General features: G+C 42.9%; 1 protein-coding gene across 1 annotated transcript in view; it reads right to left on the reverse strand.

Moving 5' to 3' along the window:
- The window catches only part of LOC122810505, a 1,366,849-nt gene that overhangs the window by 699,781 nt on the left and 639,398 nt on the right, over window positions 1–27,670 (reverse strand). Inside the window, exon 5 of the mRNA XM_044082087.1 lies at window positions 15,508–15,933. Coding sequence (XP_043938022.1) covers window positions 15,508–15,933 — 426 coding nt within the window. The remainder of the gene's footprint in view (window positions 1–15,507; window positions 15,934–27,670) is intronic.

The following is a 27,670-nucleotide window of genomic DNA, read 5'->3' on the forward strand; positions in this document are numbered from 1 at the left end:
GACAATGCTAGCGCAGCACCACCACCGCGGATACAACTCTTGTAAATCTTTATGTTCTGCACAAGCAGGAATCAACACCATTTTCTGTTTAATTAGTTCCATAATATGTTGCTGATACTTTAACATGTGAAACAGGCAATTTAAAGACCTGATGGCAAGAATAGCAGAGGTGTATACCTTCTTACCCCATCTGTCTAAAGCCCTAGAATCCCTGTCCGAAGGGGTAGGATTTTTGGCCGTTGTAGTCTTAATGCCTTTAGGTCCCTGGGAAATGGTCTCTGGATCCACAGCAGGATTCTTAAAGAGGAATTTGTGGGAGTCAGGTACTCTAGTCCCCGTCAGGTTTCCTGGGAGCCGGAGGCAAAGTATCAGGGGTAAGGCTGGATTCCAAGGAGACATAATATACAATTTCCAGAACAGAAGGGATAGCTAGAGGCCTGTGCTGAGGCAAGTTTAAAAATTCCGAGTCTCTTTTTGGACTGACAGTAGTCCTGGCTCTCAAAGCGGAAATGCTCTCTAAGGGTATGCGGGGTTTCACCAAAAGAAAAATCTTCTGGTGGGGAAGCAGAGGGAATAGAATCTTCTGCATCAGAATCCTCATAGATAGATAAGGGTATGTCCTGGTAATCAGAAGGGTCAGTGCTATCAGACTCCTGATCTGAAGACTCAGAAGGAAAATCAGTTCTTGTTTTTTTTTTTGAACGGGAAGGCTGATTTCCCCTAATTAAAGTAATGGAGTCTTCAGCCATTCTTTTTGTGGCATTTGGGCCTGAGAATACACTTTGGTCATCTGTTTCCTAGGTGAAGTGCGAACTCTAGGCCTGAGAAATTTGGTAGTTTTGGTTTGAAATGAAGTCATCGGTATAATCTGAAAATCGGAAGGCCTGAATACACCCTCAGAAGCCGGTGCCTGCACAGCGGCTCCAGACCCATCCAATGTAGAGACATCCGCAGGTTCCATAGTCGAAGAAGCATCTTATGGCATACTGGACTTCGAATGGGTCTTAGTAGAGGCCTGTAAATCTGTAGAAACAGGTATCAGGGGCTGTGAAAGCACCTCACTGAGTACCGGCGAACTGGCGACTAGCTTAACAGTAGCGTCGTCGGCAGTTTTGGGCCTATGCGGTCTGAGTCTGTCTTTATCCTTATGTTTTTTCGGAAGATCAGTAGCCAGATGGATTATTGAAGCCATTTCGGAATACAGAGATCGAAAACGAAAGAGTTTATTGACAAAAATAGCCCAACAATGAATAGTTTGGGCATTGAATGACAGCAAGGGACATCGTGGTCTGGGCCTAAACAGGTGACGCAGTAAGAATGAAAATCTCTGTGAGGTATTTGCTTTCCACAGGCAAGACAATTATTAATTTTTTCTGACATCGGTTAGAGCAAGACAAGAGGCTCCCCAATGGGGTACTTAGTAGGGTTGGGAGGGTAGCCTAATGGTTACAGTGTTTGCCTTACAAACATAAAATACAGGGTTTGAGTCTTACAAGGGGTAATTGGCTTAAAATGGCTCACAAGGGCAGTTAGCCAAGTACTAATCTATGAACCTAATAACTTGCTGCAAATAAATATAAAAATATAAAAAAGCATGGCAAAAACACTTTGGGTAGAAGACAAAATGGTGTGTGTTGTTATTCTAAAAAACTAAAAAAAAAAAAAAAAAAATACTTCTCCTTTCCTAAACTTTCCTAGCTAGTTGTTCCAGTGATCAGATTTTGCTGATCCCTGGGCTTTGTATTTGGTTCCTGTGTTCCTCCATTTTCTTGTGTGGCCAGAGGTAGTTTCTTTACTCACCAGTGGGAGTGGGGAGTACTGAGCTGCTTGTTTGTCCTCAGAGGAGTGGTTAGAGACAGCAACTAGTAATTCGTTGGCCATTTTGGGTCATTTCCTGTTTTTTCCAGCCCCCTGCCATAAAGCGCACTTTGGCGGGCTTTTTCAGGCATTAGAGAACTTGGCATAGTTCCTCGTGGTCCCCTACAGAGTTCCTAAGCCAGCAGAGAGCAGAAAAAGCAACTTTCTTGATTATAAGTATTTTTTAAACATTTTTTTTGCATTTTTCGATCTTTTGAGCTTTTCAACTTCTGTTTGTGCCTATATTACTGTTTTATTACCTGATTTTCCTGTTTTTCTGTGCTTAAAGTGTTGATTGCACTTGTTGGCTAAAGTTTTGCTTAAAAGTAACAAACAGGCTAATATACTCAAGTGTACCAGCCTTTGATAGCAATTTAGTCGAATACCAAAGCATTTACTGTATTTTTTCTGTCTGTTTGCAAAAAACTAAAAAAAAAAAAAAATACTTCTCCTTTCCTAAACTTTCCTAGCTAGTTGTTCCAGTGATCAGATTTTGCTGATCCCTGGGCTTTGTATTTGGTTCCTGTGTTCCTCCATTTTCTTGTGTGGCCAGAGGTAGTTTCTTTACTCACCAGTGGGAGAGGGGAGTACTGAGCTGCTAGTTTCTTTACTCACCAGTGGGAGAGGGGAGTACTGAGCTGCTTGTTTGTCCTCAGAGGAGTGGTTAGAGACAGCAACTAGTAATTCGTTGGCCATTTTGGGTCATTTCCTGTTTTTTCCAGCCCCCTGCTATAAAGCGCGCTTTAGCGCAGAGTTGCCACTGTTGCACACAGGAGCAGCGGCGGTTTAACAAGGTTAAACTATTCGGGCTACCTAAATTCCACTCTTCAAATTTTCCCTTAAATCTACCTTCCTCGAACTGTACTGCCGATCTAACCAGCGGATCCTATAACTAAAAACTTCATCTCTACTTGATTCCCAAGTAGACTATTCTCTATCTGTAAAGCCTAGCACTTGCTCCTACAGTACTTGCACCTCAATTAAGCACTATTATTATAGATTGTACCCCACCAGCCTAGAACCCACATCCCCTGGAGTCTTTTGTAAGTTTTTTATCTATTACTTCTAGCATGTCGAGGGATCAGTTGCTAGTGTCCTCTCCTGCTCAACTGGTGAACCTGGAAATATTGAGGCAATGTTACAATTGCCTCATGTACACAGACAATCCTCTCCTTCTCCCACAAAACACAAATACATGCGAGAGATGCAACTATACGGCCAAACTGGAGGCTGAGCTCTCTCAACATAGGACTGGCAAGACCAGACAGGAGGAGAAGGTAACCACACACACTACATATCCAGTCACACATAGTACCATCACAACTTCAAATCATACACATAATCACACAAAGACATACTCGGAGGCTCTGACCAAAAACCTACCAAAACAGCAGAGGACTCCAAAGCAGACACCCAAACAACTACCACCTCAGGACCCAACACATGCTTCACATAGACCACACAGTCAGAGTGTCAAACAGTCACAGCCCTTAAGGCCAAACACAATGCCAGCCACACTCGTCATTGGTGACTCCATAGTCAGGCACACTGACGTCCTGCTCACCAGACTGAGTAAAGAGAAGGTCACAGTAAGCTGCCTGTCGGGCGCTAGAATCCGCCACATAACGCAAGCACTCAGGTCTCTCAACAGCAAGTACAAGTACGACTCAGTCATTGTCCATGCTGGTGTCAACGACCTGAGATGTACCTCCTTGGACTACATGAAAAGAGACATTGAGGAGCTCTCTGATTATGTAGCCCAGGCAGGTATGACCCTGACCTTGAGCAGTATCCTACCTTCACCTAGAATGATGCCACAATACAGTGATAAGATGATCAGCTTTAATAATTGGCTTAAATTTTGGTGTCATTCAAAGGGGATCCAATGTCTGTCTGCCTGGGATGACATGCTGGACAAGCCACGCTGCTTCGCAAGGGACGGCTTGCACCTGTCACCCTGGGGTTCCGGATATTGGCAAAGGCTCTTGCCACCCCCATAGTGCCCTTTTTAGGCAAGGCTCAAATTCTAAACCTACCACCCTAGAACACAAAAAAAGAAAAAAACTAAGGGTAATGCTGCTCAATGCCAGAAGTCTCAATCTCAAGATGCACGCACTCAAGGCCCTTCTCAGTATGGAGAACATCGATGTCTGTGCTGTGACAGAAACCTGGTTCAAGGCTCCTGAGAGCACCCCAGCACTATCAGGTTTCACCTCATATCATGCGTTCCGGCCCCAAAATCCGGACAACACCAAGAAAGGAGGGGGGGTGTCCATATTCATAAAGGACACACACACCTCAAGGTTGGTGGCAACGCACAATGCATCGGAGACCATCCAGGTGCAATTAACCATAGGCAAGACTGCTCTGCAATTTGTAGCATGTTACAGGCCACCCTCTCAAACTCAGGAACCTCACTTGGCCTTCCTGAAAACACTGGAGGGGATAAATGTATCTCCAAATACCATCATACTAGGTGATTTCAACTACCCTAATATAGACTGGGAACACTACTCAAGCCCAAACACTCTAGCCCAAAGGTTCCTGGAGTTCATAAACTCAAATGCCATGGAACAACTAGTCACCATCCCCACAAGAGGAGAAAACATACTTGATCTCATCATCATGAACATGGGATCACAATGTTCAACACCAGAAGTATACCCCTCACTGGTGAGATCAGATCATAAACTAATCTCGCTGGAGGTCCTCATCCCGCCCCCACCTGAAATAAAAAAGACCACAGTGAAAAACTTCTCAAAAGCCGACTTTACACGTCTAAAAACTAGTGTGGTCTCCTTTAAGGCCCCTGCGCCAGTGGTAAACATTACTCAAACCACTGAATCACTTACAAATGTCTTCTACCAGCACCTACAGGACTGCATGGATCAGGCAATCCCAAACAAAACTAAGACTCTTTGTACCAAAGGCAAGCATCCAGTCTGGTGGACCCCAGCCATAAACAAGCTCTACAACAAAAGGAGGAAGCTACTACAAGATAGAGCAAAATCCTTGAAGGGTAAGACACCTTTGATCATTATAAGTAAAAAACTAAGAGCTCTCATAAAATCATCCAAGGCAAATTTTGAGAGAAACATCGCCAAGGACTCAAAAGACAATCATAAGGCCTTCTTTAGCTATGTTAGAAACCTAGGAGGAAACTCCCAGATATGCTCAGAATTAGTTCAAAATGATGTGAAGATTACTGAACCTACACACATTGCCAAAATACTGGCTGACAGATTCAGTGCAAACTCCCCCCCTCCCCCCCAAAAGGAGAGATATCTATACCAGAGGATTGTAGCCCCCCCAAACATCTCCAACGCCCAGGTGAGAACTGCTCTCTCCAAGGCAAAAAACAAAGCATCCATGGGACCGGATGGTGTCCCTGGCTGTGTACTCCACGAACTCAATGAGGAATTAAACCCGCAGTTAGGACAGCTGTTTAATCTTAGCCTCACCTCAGGATACGTACCCAAGGAGTGGCGCACGGCGACTATGGTCCCACTTCACAAGGGCGGTGCCTCCACCGACCCTGGAAATTACCGTCACATTAGCTTGACAAGCCTTATCTGCAAAGCCATGGAAAGGATCATAATGGAACTCATAAATAAAGACATAGGGAACTTGCAGACTCTGGATCCAACCCAGTTTGGCTTTGTCAAAGGCAGATCATGCCTTTTAAACTTGGTTGACTTTTTCGAAACAGTCACCAAGGCCATTGATGAGGGTAAGGCAGTCCATACAGCCTACCTCGACCTGGCAAAGGCCTTCGACACAATACCCCACTCAGGTATCATTGAAAAACTCATCAGCTTGAATGTAAACCCATACATCACAAGATGGGTTGCAAACTGGCTAAGTGACAGAACCCACAGGGTCAGAGTAGCTGGCGCCATGTCAGACTCAAAGCCGGTCACAAGTGGTGTCCCACAAGGCTCAGTCCTGGGTCCACTCTTGTTCGGCATCTACTTTTCTGAAGTACAAGCAAACACAGGAGGGTTATGGCTGACAAAGTTTGCAGATGACTGCAAACTGGGCGCCATAGTCGAAAACACATCTGACACAGATATCCTTCAGAAGGGCCTCACAGAAACGGATAACTGGTGCCAGAGCCATGGCCTAAAGTTAAACGCCAAGAAATGCATAGTCATACCCTTCGGGAAAAACAAGGTTACCCCTAGCTACCATATAGGTGGCAATCCACTGAGCACAGAAGAAGTTATCAGGGATCTGGGGACCCAGGTTGACAGTAACCTTTCGTTTGACACTCACATTGCTAAAGTAGTTAGGAAGACCTTCTACATTGCCCACCTGATCATGAAAGGATTCACATCTAGATCAAGGGAGGTCATCGTCCCCCTGTACTCATCACTCATTAGACCTATGATTGAGTACAATGCCCCATTCGGAATGTATCTGACCCGACACCTGCAGCAGCTGGAAAGGCCCCAAAAGTTCCTCACCAAAAGGATAAAGGGTCTCAAAAATATGTCTTATGCTGCCAGACTGAAAGAACTCCAACTCTATTCAGTCGCATACCGCTTGCTCAGAGGTGACCTGTGCCTGACATACAAGGCCATGTCAAACCCAGATTTGATGAATATGCTTCACCTCAAAAAATCTAGATCCCTCAGAACCACAAGGGCGGGAGACTTAAACCTTGACACGGTTATTAATAGAATGTGCTGGAGGGACAGATTCATCACCCAGAGACTCCCTATGCTGTGGAACAAAATCCCGGTACATGTGAGGCAGAGCACCTCGCTGGCCTTGTTCAAGAGGAATCTTGACCAATGGATGGGAGATCGCAGATATACCCCAGGGATTACTTCAGTGTCACTGTTTGACAGAGGCACAGCAAAATAATAGGCATAGTTTTCTTCAAACTAAAGGGGTGGCGAAAGCCACATAACTATGGGCTAGGCTTATAAATGCCCTTGGGCAGATAGCCTAGTATGAACCTATGAATCTATGAACCTATGAAGAAGACTTCAGGTCTGAAACTCGAAAAATGAAAATTTCAGGAGGCGGCCGACCAGCACTTGCGAACTGCTTCTGCCTCGGGCACCGCACGGCAAGAAAGACTGACATAATGGCATCGGCTGCATGTTTTATGCCCCTGATGACCTGACATCGTGGAAGAAGCAACAGCATCCGACTCAGAAATCCCAAGACTCTGGTATTCTGGCCGACTTAGGGCAACCTGCAGGCAGCTAACCCAAATGTAATGACAGCAACAGTGAAACACGAAGAACATCAGGCAAAAGGTATAACAGGGTAGGTAAGAGCAAAGTCTGAGCAGTGTTAAGCTGTTCTGAATCAGGTAAGTAATATTTGGACTTATGGGGAACATCTAACATTTTGAGGTGACAGTGTCTGTCAAAGGATACTTTGTGGTTGACGATTTCTCCAAAACGTTTGGCATGGGTAGCTTGTGCAACTGATGTACTGTTTTTAGAAGTAATGGAGCCTCCACCTCCTAACCTGAACAGGATCAGTATTAAGCAGAGCTGTTGATCAGTAAGCCATTGTTCTAAACTTTGAATACTGGCTAGCAAACTGCACTTTTTGAAGGGAGTTTGCTAAGCAAATCAGAGTGGAATAATCTGCATACTGAACTGATTTCTCATTTTGGACTGTAGTATAGATGTCATTAACAAAAGTACTGAAAAGAACTGGCTCAAGAATGAAACCCTGGGGTACTACTATGTTGACGGTTTCAACATCAGAAAATGAGTGTGACCATCTACTTCTAACTGCTTGAGGTCAACTGTGTTTGAACAACTGTAAAGTGTTACAGCTATGGTTCAGTTTGGCTAATCTTTAGAGGAGAAGAGAGTATTATACAGTATAAAAGGCCATGGAAAGGCTGAGAAAAATAGCAGCCGTGGAAAGACAGTTTTGCTAAGGTAAATAATGTTTAGAAGGGACAGGGGCAGTTTAAGCATTGTGCCTCTGGTGAAATCCACACTGAGTGGGTGACAGCAGGTGTTTAATTGTAAGATGATGTAACAGCTGCTTCTGCATACATTTTTAAGGTATTTATGATAAAATGGCTATTGGTCTAAAGTGAATGAGGTTGTTTTACACTGATTCCAAAGCTGACAGAAGAAGTTTGGAGATGGGTCTGTTAATAAGTACTGAAACACAACAGGCATCAATGGCAAGTGAAAGATGCACTGAAGGAAGGAAGATAAGGTGCATGAGAGGTGGGCTTAAGTTTTTGTAATAGCTTTTTAACAAGTGACAATCACTTGCACATGCAATGCTTTGGAGGGGAGGGCTTTGAAAGCCTTGTGAATTACTGCATTATACGGTTGGGATACAGTGTTTGTAACAACTATAAAGTGGCTGCTGAAGATGGAGGTAATATTTGTACTCATTCCATCAGGGGGTGGGGGCTGGTTTTGGCTCTTCTCCTAGGCTTTATAGCCTTGCTAATGTTGTTGCATCTTTCGGCTTTTCCCGGTTAGGGGTCGCCACAGCGGAACTCCGATCTGCTAATGATTGGTAGTTGATTTTTACGTGCCAAGTTACCAGCCCTGACGCACAACCTTCAACGAAGGCATGCCCATTCACACGTCTCCACGCAGAAGACGCTCTAGCTGAGAATCGAACCAGACACCGTCTTACTGTGAGGTGACAACGCTACCGCGGCACCACCACCGCGGGTATATAGGCTTTATAACCTTGTTAATAATATTTTATTTTTGCTTAGGACTGTTTTCATCATAAACTGTGTCCTTGACAAGAATGTACTCCATGCATGCTGTTTGAGACAGACCATTACACATGGTTTGGGTAAATTTCTCCTTTCCCCCATTGTCATGCGAACATGGAACTGGCACACAATTTGGAGGATGTGGAGGCTTGCCTCCCAAATGGTGAGAGCACAAGCGTTTGCCACCCCGTAGTAATAGTTATCTTTTCCAAACAGTTGTGCCACAATCATTCATAACAGAACCTTAAAAACAATTTTTGAAGGCAGACAAGCTCTCTCCTACACCTTTTACATTCTCTTACCTATACATTTCATTCAGAGATTGCACAAAATGCAGGTAGGAAATCAATACTACACTGTGCACTGGAAAGATGAACAAGCAAACACAACATAAAATCTACATCAGCCAAGTAGGTTATGGCCAAACCTGACTCAAACCACTGATAAGAGCACTCTGTAAACTGTGCACCAAATGTTTGAAATGTATCCTCTCCCCCAACCAGCACTGCTTATATTTTCTTCACAACTATTGCACAGCAGTGACAAACTAAAGGAATTTTGACAATGCTACTTATATGCTACATTGCTTCCCATTGCATGTGGCTGCTTGCTGGGTTTGTCTGGCAGATTGCGCCTGCTTATTTGAACTGTTTCTTTCTGAAACTGGTGCTCCTTGTTTGCTGTAGCATAGACTAGATTCAGGCCTGCTGAATCTAGCTTTGTTTGTATAACTTGAGCACTAATCCAGGCCATCTTTTTTGGAGAAGGTTCCCCTGCACCCTAGTGGCAGGAGTGTGCAGTTAAAACTTGTCTGATTGAAGACTGCTGAAACAGGGCTCAGATTTGAGCTTTTTGACTGATTAACTGGGTAATTTGTTTAAATCAGTTTGCTCGTTTTTCTATTATATAAAAAAATTTACTTTATTCATCTGCATTTGTGCTTCTTCCTACTTTATTACTTTATTTTGCTTTTGCTGCCTGTTCTTAAAAGTACTTAATTGCATTTATTCTGCTGCATTTATTACTGCTTGTTAGTAACCTGATTACATTGTAACTGTTATTCTAAGCTTTTGGTTTAACCACTTGGGCGGCTTCAGACCAGTAGTTTTACATTAATAAGGTTTATGGCCTGCACTGTTGTGGCAGGACAGGTAGATTACATCCTTCTAAGTTGGGAGTTGCTGACTGAAGGCTTACTGTTTGTTATTCTAAAAGTGTATTAGTTCTGGCTTAAGCACTTGGGCTTTGGGCCAGTTATTTTACATTAAGGTGTGGTCTTCACTCTTATGGGGAAAAAAGGGTAGATTCTGCCCTTCTGAGCTGGGTGTTTCTGGTTAAGGCTTATTGTGCCTGGTTATTTGAACTGTTTCTTTCTGAAATTGGCACGCCTTGTTTGCTGTAGCATAGACTAGATTCAGACCTGCTGAATCTAACTTTGTACAACTTGAGCACTAATCCAAGTCATCTTTTTTGGAGAAGGCTCCCATGCACCCTAGTGGCAGGAGAGTGCAGTTAAAAGTTGTCGGATTGAAGACTGCTAGAACGGGGCTCAGTTATTAGCTTTTTATTGGTTAATTGGTTAATTTATTTAAATCAGTTTACTCATTTGCTACTGTTATATTTAAAAAAAATACACTTCATGCATCGCCGCTTAGCTAGGGTTAAACTATTCCCGGGCGCCATAAAGTCTGCTCTTTACATTTTTCCTTAGAACTACCCAGTTTTTTAGTTTCAGCACCCAAATCTGTTTCTTTGAGCTCAGGACTTGTTCAGAACTCATTGTAAGCACTAAATAAGCTACAAGTTACTAGACCACTCAACCTTCCTCACTTGTCTACAGGAAAACAGTTTTTAGTACTTAATAAATAAGCACATATCCACACATGTCTAAGGGTCAGCTCCGGTTTTCCCTGTCTAAATTATGAATCTGGGCATCTTGGGGCAATGCAGCAATTGCCTCATGTACACAGACAACCCTCTCCTCCTACTACCCAACACAACCACCTGAGAGAGATGCACTTGTATAGCCAAACTGGAAGCAAAGCTCTCTTCACCCAAGACTGGACCAGACTGTCAAAAGGGAAGGTAAACACTTGCACCAGTCCCCCAAAACCTACAATACCAAAGCACACACATAGAAACACAAAACACACACCTACATTCGTGGAGGCTCTCAATAAAAATCTGCTCAAGCAGCAGAGACCTCCAAAGCAAAAACGCAAGCAACCTCCACCCCCCTAACACAACCCAAATGACACATAGCCCACAAACGCAGTGTGCCACTCAACCACAGCCCATAAGGCATAACAATCTACCCAACACTCTAGTCATAGGTGACTCTATAGTCAGACACACTGATGTTCCATTCACCAAGCTAAACAAGAAGAAAGTTACTGTCAGCTGCCTGTCAGGTGCCAGGATCTGCCACATAACGCATGCACTCAGTTCAGTCCAAAACAAGTACAAATATGACTGTGAATGACATGAGATGTACCTCCCTGGACTACATGAAAAGAGACATGGAGGAGCTCTCTGATCTTGTAGCCCAGGCAGGTATGACCCTAGCCCTGAGTAGCATCCAGCAGTTACCCAGAATGATACCACAGTACAAGGACAAAATGATTGACATCAACAATTGGCTAAGCTTCTGGCATCATATAAAGGGGATCCAGTATCTGTCTGCCTGGGTTGACACGATCAACAGACTACGATGCTTTGCGAGAGGTGGCCTGCACCTGTCGCCCTTGGGATTCTAGATACTGGGTAAGGCTCTTGCCACCCCTAGAGTGCCTTTTTTAGGCAAGGTTCAAATGACAAATTCACCACCATAACAGATACATGTAAGCTAAATCTGAGGGTAATGCTACTCAATGCTAGAAGTCTAAACCTCAAAATGCACTCAATCGAGGCACTCCTTAAAATGGAGAACATAGACATCTGTGCAGTGACAGAGACCTGGTTCAAGGCTTTAGAGAGCACCCCTGCATTACCAGGCTATAATTCATACCACACCTTTCAGCCAAATAACCTGGGCCGAAACACTAAAGTTGGAGGTGTGTCCATATTCATTAAGGATATCCACACCTCCAGGCTAGGTGCTCAGCATAATGCATCTGAGATTATCCAAGTGCAACTAACTCTGGGCAAGACTGCAATCCAAATTGTAGCTTGCTACAGATCCCCCACCATGCCCCCAAGATTCCCACTCCTCATTTCTTGATACACTGGAAAATATTAGGGTACAACCCAACATCCTAATAATGGGCAATTTCAACTACCCCACCATTAACTGGGAAAACTACTCATGTTCCAACTCTTTTGCTCAACGTTTTCTGGAATTCATAAATTCCAATCCCTTGGATCAACTTATCCACACCCTCACCAGGGGCAGCAATATCCTAGACCTGGTCATTACCAACATAGGCGACCGGTGTTCCACACCAGAGGTCAATTCCTTGTTGGTTAGATCCGACCACAAACTAATCACCCTAGACATCCACATCCTGCCCCCTACCTTCCATTAGGGAGACCACCGTAAAAAAATCTCTCCAAAGCCAACTTCATGCTTCTTAAGACAGAAATGGCAAACTTCCCGACACCCATGCAGATGGACAATAGAGGTAAGACTGCTGAATCCTACACAAATGCACTTACACAAGTGCATGGATCGTGCTATCCCTAACAGAACAAAGATGCTATTCTCCAAAAAAAGGAAGCCAATCTGGTGGTCCCCTGCCATAAACAAACTCTACAACAGAAGAAAGAAACTGTTGCAAAAAAAGAGTAAAATCTCATGATTGGAGGAAAACTCTGGACAGCCTCAGTAAGAAGTTGCGATACCTCATAAAATCATCCAAAGCTAGCTATGAAAACAAAATCGCCACCGATTATAAAGACAACCACAAAGCATTCTATAGCTATGTCAAGAATCTCAATGGCAACACTCAGATCTGCTCTGAGTTACAGCACAATGACACTAAATATACAGAACCAACTGATATTGCCAACATCCTGGCAGACAGGTTCGGTGCTAACTTTACCCCCCTCCCACCCCCTAAATGGATCATCTCTATACTGGAAGAATGCAAAGTTCCTGTAATCATGGCTGCACAGGTAAAAAAAAACCACACTCCAAAGGCAAGAACACAGCATCCATGGGACCTGACAACATCCCAGGCTGCACTCTACATGAACTACAGAACAAACTGGCACCTCGTTCAATCACAGCCTCACCTCAGGCTTTGTGCCAAATGAATGGCACACAGCAACAGTTATCCCACTCCACAAAGGGGGAGCCACCACGGACCCTGGGAACTACCACCCCATTGGCCTGACAAGCCTGGTTTGCAAGGCCACGAAATGCATCATCATGGCACTTATAACCAAAGACATTAGTAGTCTCCAAACTCTGGACCACACCCAGTTCGGGTTTGTAAAAGGCAGATCATGTCTCCTAAACCTAATAGATTTCTTTGAAGCAGTCACCAAAGCTGTAGACAAGGGTAAGGTGGTTCACACAGCCTACCTAGATCTCGCCAAGGCATTCGACACCATCCCCCACTCTGGAATTATAGATAAACTCACTAAACTAGGTATAAATCCCTATGTCACAAGATGGGTTGGCAACTGGCTCACTGACAGAACTCACACTGTGAAAGTTGCAGACTCCAAATCCCACTTCATACCAGTGACAAGTGGAGTACCACAGGGTTCAGTTATGAGTCCTCTCCCGTTTGGTATCTACTTCTCTGAAGTACAGGCTAACGAAGTTCGCAGATGACTGCAAATTAGGAGCCATAACCGAAACTCCTAACGATGTGGACATCCTACAAAAAGAGCCTCACTGAGACAGATGCCTGCTGTCAAACCCTCAAGCGCAATGCCAAAAAGTGCATAGTCATCCCCTTTGGTAAAAACTCTGGACCCATGAACTACCACATTGGGAGGGTGGTCTAATGGTTAAGGTGTTTGCCTTACAAACACAAGGTGCAGGGTGTGAGCCACACAAGGGATAATTGGCTAGGCTTAAAATGGCTCACAAGGGCAGTTGGCTTAGTACTAATCTATGAACCTATGAACATAGGCGGTAGTCTACTTAACACCAAAAGTATGATAAGAGTGACCTAGGGACACAGGTGGACAGTAGTCTCTCCTTTGATATTCACATTGCCACAGTAGTCAGGAAATCCTTCTACATGGCACACCTCATCACAAAAGGATTCTCATCCAGGAAAAAAAGAGGTCATTGTTCCCCTCTACTCATCACTCATTGGACCCATTATAGAGTACAACACCGCTTTTGGTATGTACCTCACAAGACATCTACAACTGGAAAGGCCGCAGAGATACCTCACAAAGAGGACTACCAGCCTAAAACAGATGTCCTACGCAGACAGTCTCAAAAAACTCCAGCTTTAGACCATTGCACATCACCTACTTAGAGGCGATCTCTGCCTAACATACAAAACTATGTCAAACCCAGTGCTGATGGACATGCTCCACTTAAAGAAATCCCAATCCCTCCGAGCTACACGCTCTAGGGACCGAAGTCTTGTCACCACAATAAACAGAACATGCTGGAGAGATAGATTCCTGTCCCAGAGACTTCTCATACTCTGGAACAAACTACCTATCTATATTAAACAAAGCTCCTCATTAGCACTCCAAGAAAAATCTTGATTGGATGGGAAATAGGAAATTCACCCTGGGGATCACTTCTGTGGCTCTGCTTGACAGGGGCACAGGAAAGTAATTTTCTTGGGTGGCGAAAGCCAAGGTACCTTTTTGGCTAGGCTTATATAGGCCCTAAGGCCAATAGCCGTGTACCTACCTATGAACCTATTAGCCTGGGTTCAATTTCTTCAGTCTCAACTTGTATGCTGAATGACTAGAAGAAGTCACTTGACAAGACAGTGCCTCCTAGTCACTCATGAGCAGTGTCACTTGTGTACAGTGGCCTTACCCTGTTAGCACGTGAATATTTACATAAATAAAACAGGCGTCCGTTGAGCTGTATGTGCCTGATATAAACCTAGGTCACCTTGCACAATTCCAGGTCTGAATCATCTTAAGGCATCTAATCTAAGTCTTACCCGCATGGGCCTTTTCAGTTGCCGGAACTGAGACTTAATAGTGCAGAAGTTTGTTCTCTGCAGAGGCTCTACTACGATGCACAAAGCCATGCAACAGCCCTGCCTCAGTACACAAAGTAAGCTAGCAGCCACTCTGCAGTCTAGTAACTTCTACTCTGATGCTGTCCAGGTTGGTCTTTGGCACTGTTACATTATGCTGTTACATCAGTCAGGTAACCATCTTGATGCTATTAAGTTATGGCAAGCTCTTGAGGCACCAAATCTCATCTGCTCTGCTGGACTGCCCAACAGTAGTCTCACTGCACTGCTGACCTAACTCAAAAGCCCTTGTAAAACAGTGTTTGTTCAATACTTCTTCTTTCAGCTTTTCTTACTATGCCTTAATAAATCAGGCTGTTCAAGCATACCTGTTAAAAATGTTACATTTCTTCAAAGTGATAGAAGCAGCAAAGCCCTCACCACAGGCAGAGACAGACATACCTGTAGAGGTACTGTACAGCATGGTAGAATGACCCTCAAAAGACAAAATGATGGATGTGAGGGTCAGAAATCTGTCACTGGAAAAACAGCAATGCATTAACCAAAGAAAAAATGGAATGTACACATGTTCACTAGCTGTTTATCACACAGGTGCTGATTTTGCACTGACCATATACAAAGCAGAGAAGTTAACACTCCAAAAGGGAGAAGGATGAAATCAATACCTTAAAGAATAGAACGCTTATGCAAATTAGAAATATTAGTCTGAAAGAAGAAAAACATATGGAATTTCAGCAGTAACTACAAGCTTTTAAGTCTTGTAAATTTAGTCAAAAGAAGATAATTCTGACTTACCTCCTTGCACATGTAATTCTATAGTTTTAAGAAGAGGTTCTTTAAGTGTGGAATGCGTAACTTCCACTATTAACTTTGCTTCATTATGTATGTTTATGTCAAGAAACACAAGAAGACTGCAAGTTACACTGTAAGTTCCATCTGCACATTTCTTAAATTGAGTAATCTGAACAGAAACCGCTTCATTTTCCACAACAGGCTCAATTGCATTTGGAAGTAGAGGAATGCAGACTGCATCTGGAGTGTTCTCTGCATCAGCAGAACTGTTCCAATCGCAAATCTTTTCTTTTCTTCCATCTCTGAATTCTAAGAACCACTGTATTTGTATATCTGCAGGTCGGAAACCAGTAACTGAACAATTAAATGTTGTTTGTTCTTTATGTACAATATTTTTTGGTACAAGGATATTTGATATTTTTGGTTCACCTGTAAAAAAAATATGCAGTATTACTACTATGATGGTATTCCATTGTTTACGTCACAAATCAATGCTCTTTCTCCACACAGTCCTTTTGAATGGCTTATAATGGACATTAAATAAGGATAAATCAATAGCAAGTCATTACACAAAAGATACAGAAATGTATAAAGCTTCCATAAATCTGCAGCGGTAGTTAGACATCTCTTTCGATAATCCAAAACACAACATACAACACAAGCACAAAATTAAATTTATGTTCATGTCAGGAAGTACACATACTTACTAAAACTGCACTTTACTCATTTTTGATAACTAGTTAAGCACACCTGGGGCTACACAAAGTTTCAACACTTGAGTGGTACCAACATCAATCATTCTGGGAGTTCACAGGATCATAGATTGGTACTAGGCTATCGGTCCTAGCCATAACAATTCCCTGGCTATTTCTTCCCACCGTATCCTGATTAACCATACCATAACCGAAGGAACCATTCCAGATCTCTGGAAAATCTTTCATATTATTCCCTTACACAAAGGAGTACTTTGACTATTTGGCTACTGACTATTCTAACTACAGGCCTATAGCCCTCCTTTCTCCAATAGCCAACATTATGGAAAAATGCATTCACCAACAGCTTATGAACCACTTACTAAAACATAACATTCTAGCTAACTGTCAGCATGGTTTCAGGCCTTATCATAGTACCACCTCAGCTCTCCTATCCTTCACCAACACCATTAATAATAACCGCAATAATAACAGCCTCTCATCAGCACTCTTTCTCGACCTGTCTAAAGCCTTTGATATGGTCAACCATCGCCTACTCTTGAATACTCTGTCATCTTTCTCTCTTGACACCAAAGCAATTCTCTGGTTTAAGTCCTACCTTAGCAATAGACAGCAAGCAGTCCTTTGGGACAATGAACTATCTTCTCACCTTCCCATTTCTCTAGGAGTCCCTCAAGGCTCCATTCTTGGTCCACTCCTATTCTCATTCTTGGTCCACTCCTATTCTCATTCTTGGTCCGCTCCTATTCTCATTATTCATCAATGACCTTCAAATAGCCATTCCTCTAACCACCTGTATACAATATGTTGATGATTCTACAATCATATGCTCTGCCAGCTCTATATCTGAACTTCAGTCTTTAACCCTAACAGCTTTCAACACTGTAGAGCCATGGTTCTCTAGTCGGTGCCTTCTTTTGAACACAAAAAAGACCAAGCTATTATTGTTTACACCAAACAGTAAGTGCCCCCCCCCCCATAGATTTCTCCATTCAATCTAGCAATGGTACCCTTATATCCCCAGACTTTTCCAAACTATTAGGAATTACAATTGATAATAATCTCACCTTTGACATTCACATTAATAACACTATTAAATCTGTTAATAAAAAACTGGGCTCCCTATATTTATTTATTTATTTTATTTAATTTACATTTGTTATATAGGATAAAACCTTTCTCGACTCCAACTGCCAGAAAGACTATTGCCCACTCTCACCTAATTTCAACTCTACTGTACGCAGCTCCCATATATACTAATCTAAAAAAACGTACTCTTACCAAACTATCCAACTCCTATAATAGTATTGCTAGATTTGCCACTGGAAACCCATATAGAACTCACCATTGTCATAACCTTCATCAACTAGACTGGATGGAACTAAAAAATCTTCTGATACTTTCCCAACTTACCATCACTCATAACATTTTTTATCAACCTAATAATACACCAGTACTAAACAACCTTATATCACCCTACAGGAATCTTGAGTCCTTACGTTCCTCCAATAAACTACTTACTAGGACCACCAAGTCAAACAACTTAGCTGGTGACTCACTATTCTCAAATACCATGGAAAAACAATGGAACCTCTTGCCCTCTGACCTTACCACACTTCCATCCCTCTCTCTCTTCAAGCAAAGTCTTAAGACATACCTTAAAATTCACTGGCTATGCCCTTGTTGCTACCCAGACTGATCCTCTGGACTTCTCATTGTCATATTTTGGCCTCCCACTCTCGTTCCTATATTCTCCCCTAAATTAGAAGGTACTTAAGTAATCTCTACTACTTGACAATAATTAGATATCTTTTCTGCTGAGCTATCAATGTACCCTTCTGGTAGTATTCCCTGCCTCTTGATTAATATACCCTCCTTTTTTTTTTCTCTCCCTTCCTTTTTTCTAATAATATGTCTAGCAAATAATCCTTAAGAAAAGTAACTCTCTTCATAAACTAGATTTACCAAAGATTTAAAGGTATTTTCTAATAATGTCTTGGGATTGCCCTAGACTTGCATGCTGTAAAATGTTCTGTAAATGTATGATGTATCTAGTATAGTATGTCTTTTTGTCTTCCTAGAATTTAGAGCTAATTCCTTTTTATCTACTTTAAACCTTTTGGTGTGGTGGTGGTATGTTTTACAATTGGAGCTTTTATCCTCGGGCCTCTGCTGAAAATGGAAATATATCCAGCTGGACTAGCCCGGTTAACAAATGTTAAATAAATAAATAAATAAATGATATTTACTTCCCTGGACCCCTATCTAGCAGAGGGACTGACGTGATCCCCATGGTGAATTTCCTATCTCCCATCCAATCATCAAGGTTCCTTTTGAAGACGGCCAAAGAGGTGCTCAGCTTGACATGTATGGGCAGTCTATTCCAGAGTCTGGGGAGTCTCTAGGTCAGGAACCTATCCTTCCAGCAAGTTTTGTTCATTGTGATGACAAGGTTTAGATCCCTGGAGCATGCGACTCTGAGGGACTGGGATTTCCTTAAGTGTAGCATGTATAACAGCTCTGGGTTTGACATGGCCTTGTATGTTAAGCAGAGATCGCCTCTGAGTAGACTATATGCGACAGTGTATAGGTGAAGTTTTTTTTAGATGGTCAGCATGCGGCATCTGCTTTAGGCCTGTGATTCTCTTTGTTATTTATTACTGCGGCCCTTCTGGTTATTGCAGATGTATTGAGAGGTATATACCAAATGAGGCATTGTATTCTATAATGGGTCTAATGAGGAATGAGTAAAGTAGGACAATGACCTCCTTTTTTCCTGGATGAAAAGCCCTTAGTGATGAGGTGTGCCACATAGAAGGATTTCCTGACTGTTGTGGCAATGTGGTTATCGAAGGTGAGACCACTATCCAATTGTGTCCCTAAGTCTCTTATCACACTTTCAGTGTTTAGTGTACTGCCACATATGTGGTAATTCACGGGTACATGTTTTTTCCCAAAGGGGATAACTATAGATTTCTTGGCATTGAGCTTGAGCCCATGGCTCTGGCACCAAGCATCTGTTTCTGTAAGGCCCTTTTGTAGAATATCCACATCATTTGGGGATTCAATAATGGCTCCCAGTTTGCAGTCATCTGCGAACTTTGTTAGCCAGAGTCCCTTAGTATTGGCCTGTACTTCAGAGAAGTAAATGTCAAACAAGAGCAGTCCCAGGACTGAACCCCGAGGTACTCCACTTGTCTGGAGCTGGATTTGTAGTCGGCTACTTTTACAGTGTGGGTTCTGTCAGTAAGCCAGTTGGAATCCATCGAGTGACGTAGGGATTAATGCCCAGCTTAGTAATTTTATCTATGATTCCAGAGTGGGGGATGGTGTCGAAGGTCTTGGCGAGGTCCAGAAAGGCTGTGTGGACCACCTTACCCTTGTCCACGGCTCTGGAGACTGATTCAAAGTAGTCAATCAGATTCAGGAGACAAGAGCGTCCCTTCACGAACCCAAACTGCATGGGGTCCAGTGTTTGAAGGTTGCCAATGTCTTTTTTTATAAGTTCCATGGTAATACATTCCATGGCCTTGAAGATCAGGCTCGTCAGACTGATGGGGCAGTAGTTCCCGGGATACAAACTGGATCCCCTCTTGTGGAGTGAGATAACTGTAGCTGTCCGCCACTCAGCGGGCACAAAGCCTGAGGTGAGGCTATGATTAAACATGACACTTGGGTGAGGTGCCAGTTCATTTTGTAGCTCATGTAGTACACAGCCTGGGATGTCATCTGGTCCCATAGATGCTGTATTCTTAGCTTTGGAGAGTGCATTTTGTACCTGTGTGGCTGTTATTACCGAAATTTTGCAATCGTTCGGTATTGAGATGGGCCCTTTAGGAAGTGAGGGGGGGGGGTGAAGTTTGCACTGAATCAATCTGTAAGCATATTGGCAATATCCTTGGGATCAGTATATTTAATGCCATTTTGTTGTAGCTCAGAGCAGATCTGAGCATTGCCATTTAGATTCTTGACATAGCTATAGAATGCCTTGTGGTTGTCTTTGGAATCTTTGGCAATTTTATTTTCGTAACTAGCTTTGGAAGATTTTATGAGGGATCTCAGCTTTTTACTGAGGCTTGTAAGGGTTTTTTTTTGCATCCTGGGATTTTCCTCTTTTCTGCAGCAGTTTCTTCCTTTTGTTGTAATGTTTGCTTATGGCAAGGGACCACCAAATTGGCTTCCTTTTTTTGGAGGAGAGCATCTTGGTTCTATTGGGGATGGCACGATTCTTGCAAGAGTGGATGTGCTCGTGCAGTGCCTTACTGTAGGATTCAGCAGTCGAACTTTCAGTTTCCATCTGCATGGGTGTCATGAAGTTAGTCACTTCTGACTTGAGTAGCATGAAGTTGGCTCTGGAGAAATTTTTTGTGGAAGTTTCCTTACTGGGGGGTGGGGGGTTGGGGTGGGATGTGGATGTCAAGGGTGATTAGCTTATGGTCAGACCTGACCAACAAGGGGGTGACCATAGGTATGGAATGATTTCCCATGTTGGTAATGACCAGGTCTAGGATACTGGAGCCTCTGGTGGGACTAAGGATTAGTTGATCCAAGGCTCTGGAATTTATGAATTCCAAGAACCGTTGGGCAAAGGTGTTGGTACACAAGTAGTTTTCCCAGTTAATGGCAGGGTAGTTGAAATCACCCAGTATTAGGGTGTTTGGTTGTATCTTAATATTTTCCTGTATGTTTAGAAAGGTGTAGTGAGAATCTTGGGACATGGTGGGGATCTGGAGCAAGCTACAATTTGGAGTGCAATCTTACCTAGTGTTAGTTGCACCTGGAGAATTTCAGAAACATTGTGTTGGGCAACTAGCCTGGTGTTGTGAATATGGGCACTCCCTCACCTTTAGGGTTTCGGTCCTGGTTTGGTGGCTGAAAAGTGTAGTAAGAGTTGTAGCCTAGTATTGCAGGGGTGCTCTCTGGAGCCTTGAACCAGGTCTCAGTTACTGCACAGATATCGATGTTCTCCATTTTTAGGAGTGCCTCGAGATAGTGCATTTTGAGGTTTAGACTTCTAGTATTGAGTAGCATTACCTTCAGATTTTGCATGCTTGTACAGGTTACGGTGGTAGTTTTGTCCTTTAAGCTTTGCCTAAAAAAGGCACTATAGGGGTGGCAAGAGCCTTAGCCAGTAACCTGAATCCCAGGGGCGACAGGTGCAGACCATCTCTGGCAAAGCATCGTGGTCTGTCGATCATGTCATCCCAGGCAGACAGATACTGGATCCCCTTTGAATGACACCAGAAGCTTAGCCAATTGTTGAAGTCAATCATTTTGTCCTTATACGGTGGTATCATTCTGGGAGAAGGCAGGATCTGGGCCACATGATCAGAGAGCTCTTCCATGTCTCTTTTTCATGTAATTCAGGGAGGTACGTCTCAAGTCATTCACTCCAACATGGACAATGACAGAGTCATACTTGTACTTGTGGAGTGACTTGAGTGCATGCATTATTTGGCGGAGCCTGGCACCTGACAGGCAGCTGACTGTAATTTTCTCCTTGTTCTGCCTGGTGAGAGGCAGCTACTTGATGGAGGGAACTACTCACTTCTCTCTCCATGAAAATATATTCCTGAATATTTGAAGTGACAGGATGGTCTTCTGAGTAACACAGTTCATATTGGCTTTTTGCCTTGAGAGGCATGCAGCATGCACAGATGTTCTCTTGGATCACAAAGCAAATAAAATTAAAAACAGATTTCACACATGAACACATGCCTATGCACACACTTATGACTGTGCCACATACACACACACACACACATATACACACACACACACACACACACACACACACACACACACACACACACACACACACACAGTCACTTTGAGCAAAAACTTCAAAATTTCAAAATGGCTAACTTTTTTTGGCTCTACAGTGCTCAGTATCTAGGACCAGCCACCAGAAGTGTGGGATCCCCTAATGCTCTGTACTGTTCTGTCTGGCTTAAGCCCACTGCAACTTGGGCGTATCTGAGACGCATCCCTTCAACGGATGGCTTCTCTCATTCCAGAGAGAAAAGACTTTTAGCTACTGGGTTTTGAATCACCCTGAGAATGGGCATCACCACCAATGTGAACGGGACCCATCATATGATGAACTGAATGATTTGTGCTGGCCATACTCCACACTGGATGTACTGATGAGGTGGCTAGGTTGGGTGTGCAGTACATTATGAGGGTGATGACCTAGCAACCTCTGTGATGTATTCTTCTAAACCAGTCTACTACACTGCCCATTGACCACCACTTACTCTAGCTTCCAGACTCAACCAGGAATCAAACTGGGTATGCCCCAGTGCATCTACCCCACCCTCCCCTTCAAAGTAGGACATAGCCTCACCATTCCTCTCTTTCCTGTGTCAGCACCTCCAGTGCTTGGTCTACTAATCAACATCAGGTTTTCAGGGTCATAATCAAAGCTTCATCATTCTGTGTCAATGAGTTGAGAAAAATGCATAACAGCTTTTAAAGAAAAATAGTATAACAAATGTATGTTAGACTAAACTTGCTGAAAAAGTTGACACTAAACCTGAAACATATGCATGCACACCTTTATGTACTATTCAGTGATATTCCTATTCAAAATAAATGCAACTACATGAAAACTACAACATGCAATTTTTTCCTGAAATACTACACTCTGCTGATCTTGTGTCTACCTCTGTATACGGTACAGGCAAGCATGACTTCGCATTTAAATTTAGAAAATACAATTTCCTTAAAAATCTACTAACAAACATGCATTTCAAGGAGTGTCTCTTTCCCATCTTGGACCTCCTACAGCTAAGCCAAAACTTTTCTCCAACTCTACAATTTTGTGTGCATCACAGTGGACTTCTTAGTTTCAGGGAATCCTGCTGTGAAATGCTAAAATGGATCAAACTGTTGGCAGCAACTTTTGACTGCTACAAGTATGACATCATCTTGTCTAAAATACAGTTTCAGTCACACAGCTGAAACTACAGTTGTGTAAGACCTTACCATGCAGTAGACTGCCCTACTTCTCACTGTTGCAGTATTCTTTACTCTTGGGATATTCTACAGAGGATAGTCTAATTTCCAGCCACTATACTAAAGCTTTTACATCTTCCATGCATATGTCAAACATATGTCGTACGTACAAGGTGTAAGGTACATATGTGATGCATGGACACAATCCTCAGGACTGAGGTGCCCCAGGAGAACGAGAGCAACCGCAGAGAAGGCAATATGCACATTCAGGAAGGGAATAAGAAGGAGAAAAGGATAGAAGAAGAAACCCTCAGCAAGAAGGAGGGTGACAAATTAATAAGGGGCAAGAGCGAGGGACTGACAGAATACTGCAACAATGACAAGCAGGACATCTATGAATACTGTAAGATCTTACACAACTGTACCATGTCCTTCCTTATCATTGTTGCTGTGTTCTTTACTCTTAGGGGAGTATAAAAGCTACTGGAAAGTATGGAAGGAGGAAGGCAGAAAAGAGCCCTCCACAGACCCATGAAGGATGGCCCTGGCAAAAACCAAGTAGCAGCATTTAAGATAGATCTAGTATCCAGATCCTTAAAAAAGTACGAGAAAAGGCCACTGTCCTGGTAGAATGAGCAACAGAACAGGACAGCTGTTTGCCAAGAAAAGAATGGTACAAAAAAAGAAATTGCCTTAGAAGTCTAGGAGATTGTTTGCTTAGACACTGCCAAACTCAAATTTCCTGCCATGAAAGGAAACAAAAAGTTGCTCATACTTCCTCATATGTTTTGTCTTATCCAAGCAATATCCGAGCAGTCTATGTAAATACAAGATGTGTAGTACCTTCTCACTAGAAATCTGTGGAGAAGGAAAAACGAAGATGAATGGGCTGATTCAAGGACAAACCGTTAACCACCTTCGGCACAAAAGGACGACTGGTATGAAGAGACACCCTGTCCTTCTGAAGAAAAAAAAAAAAGAACGACCATAAGTTCTTGAAATTCAGAGAGACTATTAACAGAAGTAACAGCCAACAATACAGACTTCCATGGGCAATACTGCAGGGAGGTAGAAATAGCAGGCTCAAAGGGGGACTATGTCAACTTTTCAGCAACAAAATTAAGGTCCCAAGGAGGAGGAATAGGCTTTCTTGGAGGTCTGATAAGAAGCACGTCTTTTAGAAATTGTTTGACTTGAAAAGTAGAAGCCAAAGGTAGATTCCGAGGCAGACAGGCAGAAATGGAACTGGGGGCTGCTGGCTGAAAGCTTTTATGGGTTTGCCTGATAGATCCGTATGCCTTGCTAATGTAAAACGTGTTTTTCTGATTATATACATCACTGCCCTAAATAGACAAAACGCTAGCATAGCCTAGTTGGATAGCTTTAGTTCACACTGAGTATACACCCATTCTTTGTGTACCATCATCCCTGTCCAGTTAAATCCACTGTAAAAACCCCTGAAACCATGGATAGGTACTTTCCTGCTATCTCTGTGGCCAGCTTGGTGGACATGGGCATCCTGAGGCAATGGAGCAATTGGTTCATGTATTCTGACAACCACTTAATCCTGAAACAAACACCGTATGTGAGAGATGTTGTTGCTCTATGGAAACTGGTTTATGACTCTCATATACTGACAAATCAAATGACAAAGACAGGTTGTCAGCACATGCACATCTTTTCCCTTACTAAATAAGTTCTCAACACACAAACCTACATATACGTAGGTACAAGTAACTTACCAAAACTTCAGAGGCATACACTGACCTCAAACTACATGCAAACAAAACCAACTCAACACCAACCGCTACACATAAAAATACACATGACAATGTCTCCACAAGCAAGCACCTAAAGCGAAACAACACATATTCAAACATCTTGGTCATAGGAGACTGCACTGTGAGATACACAATTGCCCTCTCCTCAACAAGATGGATAAAGAGAGGGTTACAGTCAGTTGTCTTTCAGGGGTCAGAATTCACCAGATCATGCAGGCACTCAGGTCACTCAACCAAAAGTACCAGTATGACTCAGTCACAGTCCATGTGGGTGTGAATGATCTGGGATGTACCTCCCTGGACTATATGAAGAGAGACATGATGAACCTCTCTGAATACGTGTCACAGGCTGGTATGAGCCTTGCATTAAGCAACATTCTACCATTACCAAGAATGATACCACATTAAAAACAGACAATGATTGACTAACTGGCTTAGCTACTGGTGTCATTCCAAAGGGATCCAGTATTTGTCAACCTGGGATGATATGACCAAAAGACCACGATGCTTTGTCAGACATGGACTGCACCTGTCACTGCTCGCCTTTCAAATACTGGCCAAGGCATTAGCCACCCAACAGTGCCTTTTTTAGGCAGTGCCAAACCAACAGATCTACCAAAATAAATTATTGTAATGCCAAGCTGAAAGTAATACGTCTCAGTGCTAGGAGTCTTAAAAAGAAACTGCAGTCCCTAGAAGCTCTCCTAGCCTTGGAGAATGCTGACATTTCTGTAGTTACAGAGACATGATTCAAGGACGTGGAAAGCATCCTAGCAGCACAAGGCTACAATGCCTATCACACATTCAGACCACCTTCTAAAAAGAAAAAAAGAAAAAAACAAAAACAAACAAAAAGGACGAGGAGTTTCTATTTACATAAAACAATTACCCATCTAGATTGGTCAAGCAAGAAGACTTGGCTGAGCTACTCCCTATCCAGCTGACCATAGGCAAAATTGCCCACCATATCATCGCTAGCTACAGGTGACTAACCATGAACCCTGAAAAACCAATCCACATACCTAAAGTCACTAGTATCTCTTACCATTCAGCCCAACACACTACTCATGGGTGATTTTTAACTACCTCTCCATAAACTGGGAAACATATATGACCATTAATAGGCATGCTGAGAAATTCCTGGACTTTGTCAATGAAAATGCTCTGAACAGCTGGTCTTGACTCCCACTAGGGGCTCAAATATCCTTGACATAGTACTCAAACATGGGAGAATGCCCCCCCCCCCGTACTATTCTCATTGGTAAGATCGAATCACACATCAGTCTCATTTGAAAGGAATATAATGGAAGAATACCCATCAAACCCTAAAACACTAAAGAAATTTTCCAAGGCAAATTACCTCCTATTAAGTGACAGCATAGGTAATTTTAAAACCGTCCAACCCTGAAAACACAGAGATCTATGCAGAAATATACACAAATGCCCTGAAAACACAGAGATCTATGCAGAAATATACACAAATGCCCTGTACAACCCCTTAAACAACTGCATAGAAATGGCAATACTTGACTGAAGTAAATCCAGGTCTAACTGGTAAAACAACCCACCCTGGTGGACCCCAGCATACATAGACTATAAATCAGAAGGAAGAAATTCTGGTCTACAAGTGGCAGGGTGCACAACAGAGAAAAATCTCATTAGTCTCAACAGGCAAATAGTACAGTTTTGTACCTACCATAAATGTAGATGTTCGAAGATCCACATTGCTGCAGTCCTTACACTTGGGTAGTCCGCTGTCCTCGGTCGGCCCGAATATCAAAGTATAAGGCTGAAGTCGGTCAAGGCGCATTTGACTGACATCAGGACGTCAGGGTACAAATGCGCATGACCGATGTCATATCCTCAGTCTTTTCTTGCCCCAGATGTCAGAAGACCCTAAAAATAAAGGTCAAAACCAAAAGACAGCAAACAACCAACCATCCTAGCAGTAAAAATATGTACAATATATACAATATACATCATATTGACAACCCAACCCACACAACCGCCTCTAACTACAGAGGGGAAGGAGGGATGGTAAATTGGACTGCAGCAATGTGGATCTTCGAACATCTACATTTATGGTAGGTACAAAACTGTACTATGTTCTTCATCTCACATTGCTGCAGTCCTTACACTTGGGTAGAATCCCAAAGCAGAGGTAAGGGAGGATGGCCAAACTATAAGGAAGCAGGAGCTGCCAAAATGCCCTGCAAAACAGCAGTGGCAAAACCAGCCCTAGATTTAGAGTAAAGTGGTAGGTGATAATGCCTAGAGAAAGTATGCACTGAACTCCAAGTAGCTGCCTCCAAAATATCCTTGGTTGCCACCCCTCAAAAAGCTGTCAGTGGCAGTAGCCCTAGTGGAATGAGGCCTAATCCCAGCTGGAATCTCCTTGCCATGATGGGAATAACAGAAAGCAATGCAAAACCCAATCCACTTAGAAATAGTTTGTTTTGACACAGGCTTGCCCTGAGAACTCAAAGCAAAAGAAACAAATAACTGCTGAGACTGCCTGAACCCTTTAGTTCTGTCCAAATAATATCGCAACTGCCTGTGTACATCTAAAGTGTGCAAAATCTTTTCCCCTTTATTTTGGGGATTTGCATAAAATGTAGGCAAATGAATAGTTTGGTTTAAAGCCACACTAGAAATCACTTTAGGCATAAAGGAAGGATTAGTACGTAAAGATACCCTATCCTCATGGAAAATTAA

The sequence above is a fragment of the Protopterus annectens genome, chromosome 9.part0 (assembly GCF_019279795.1).
Source record: "Protopterus annectens isolate FY-2018-M chromosome 9.part0, PAN1.0, whole genome shotgun sequence".
Taxonomy (NCBI): Eukaryota; Metazoa; Chordata; order Ceratodontiformes; family Protopteridae; genus Protopterus; species Protopterus annectens.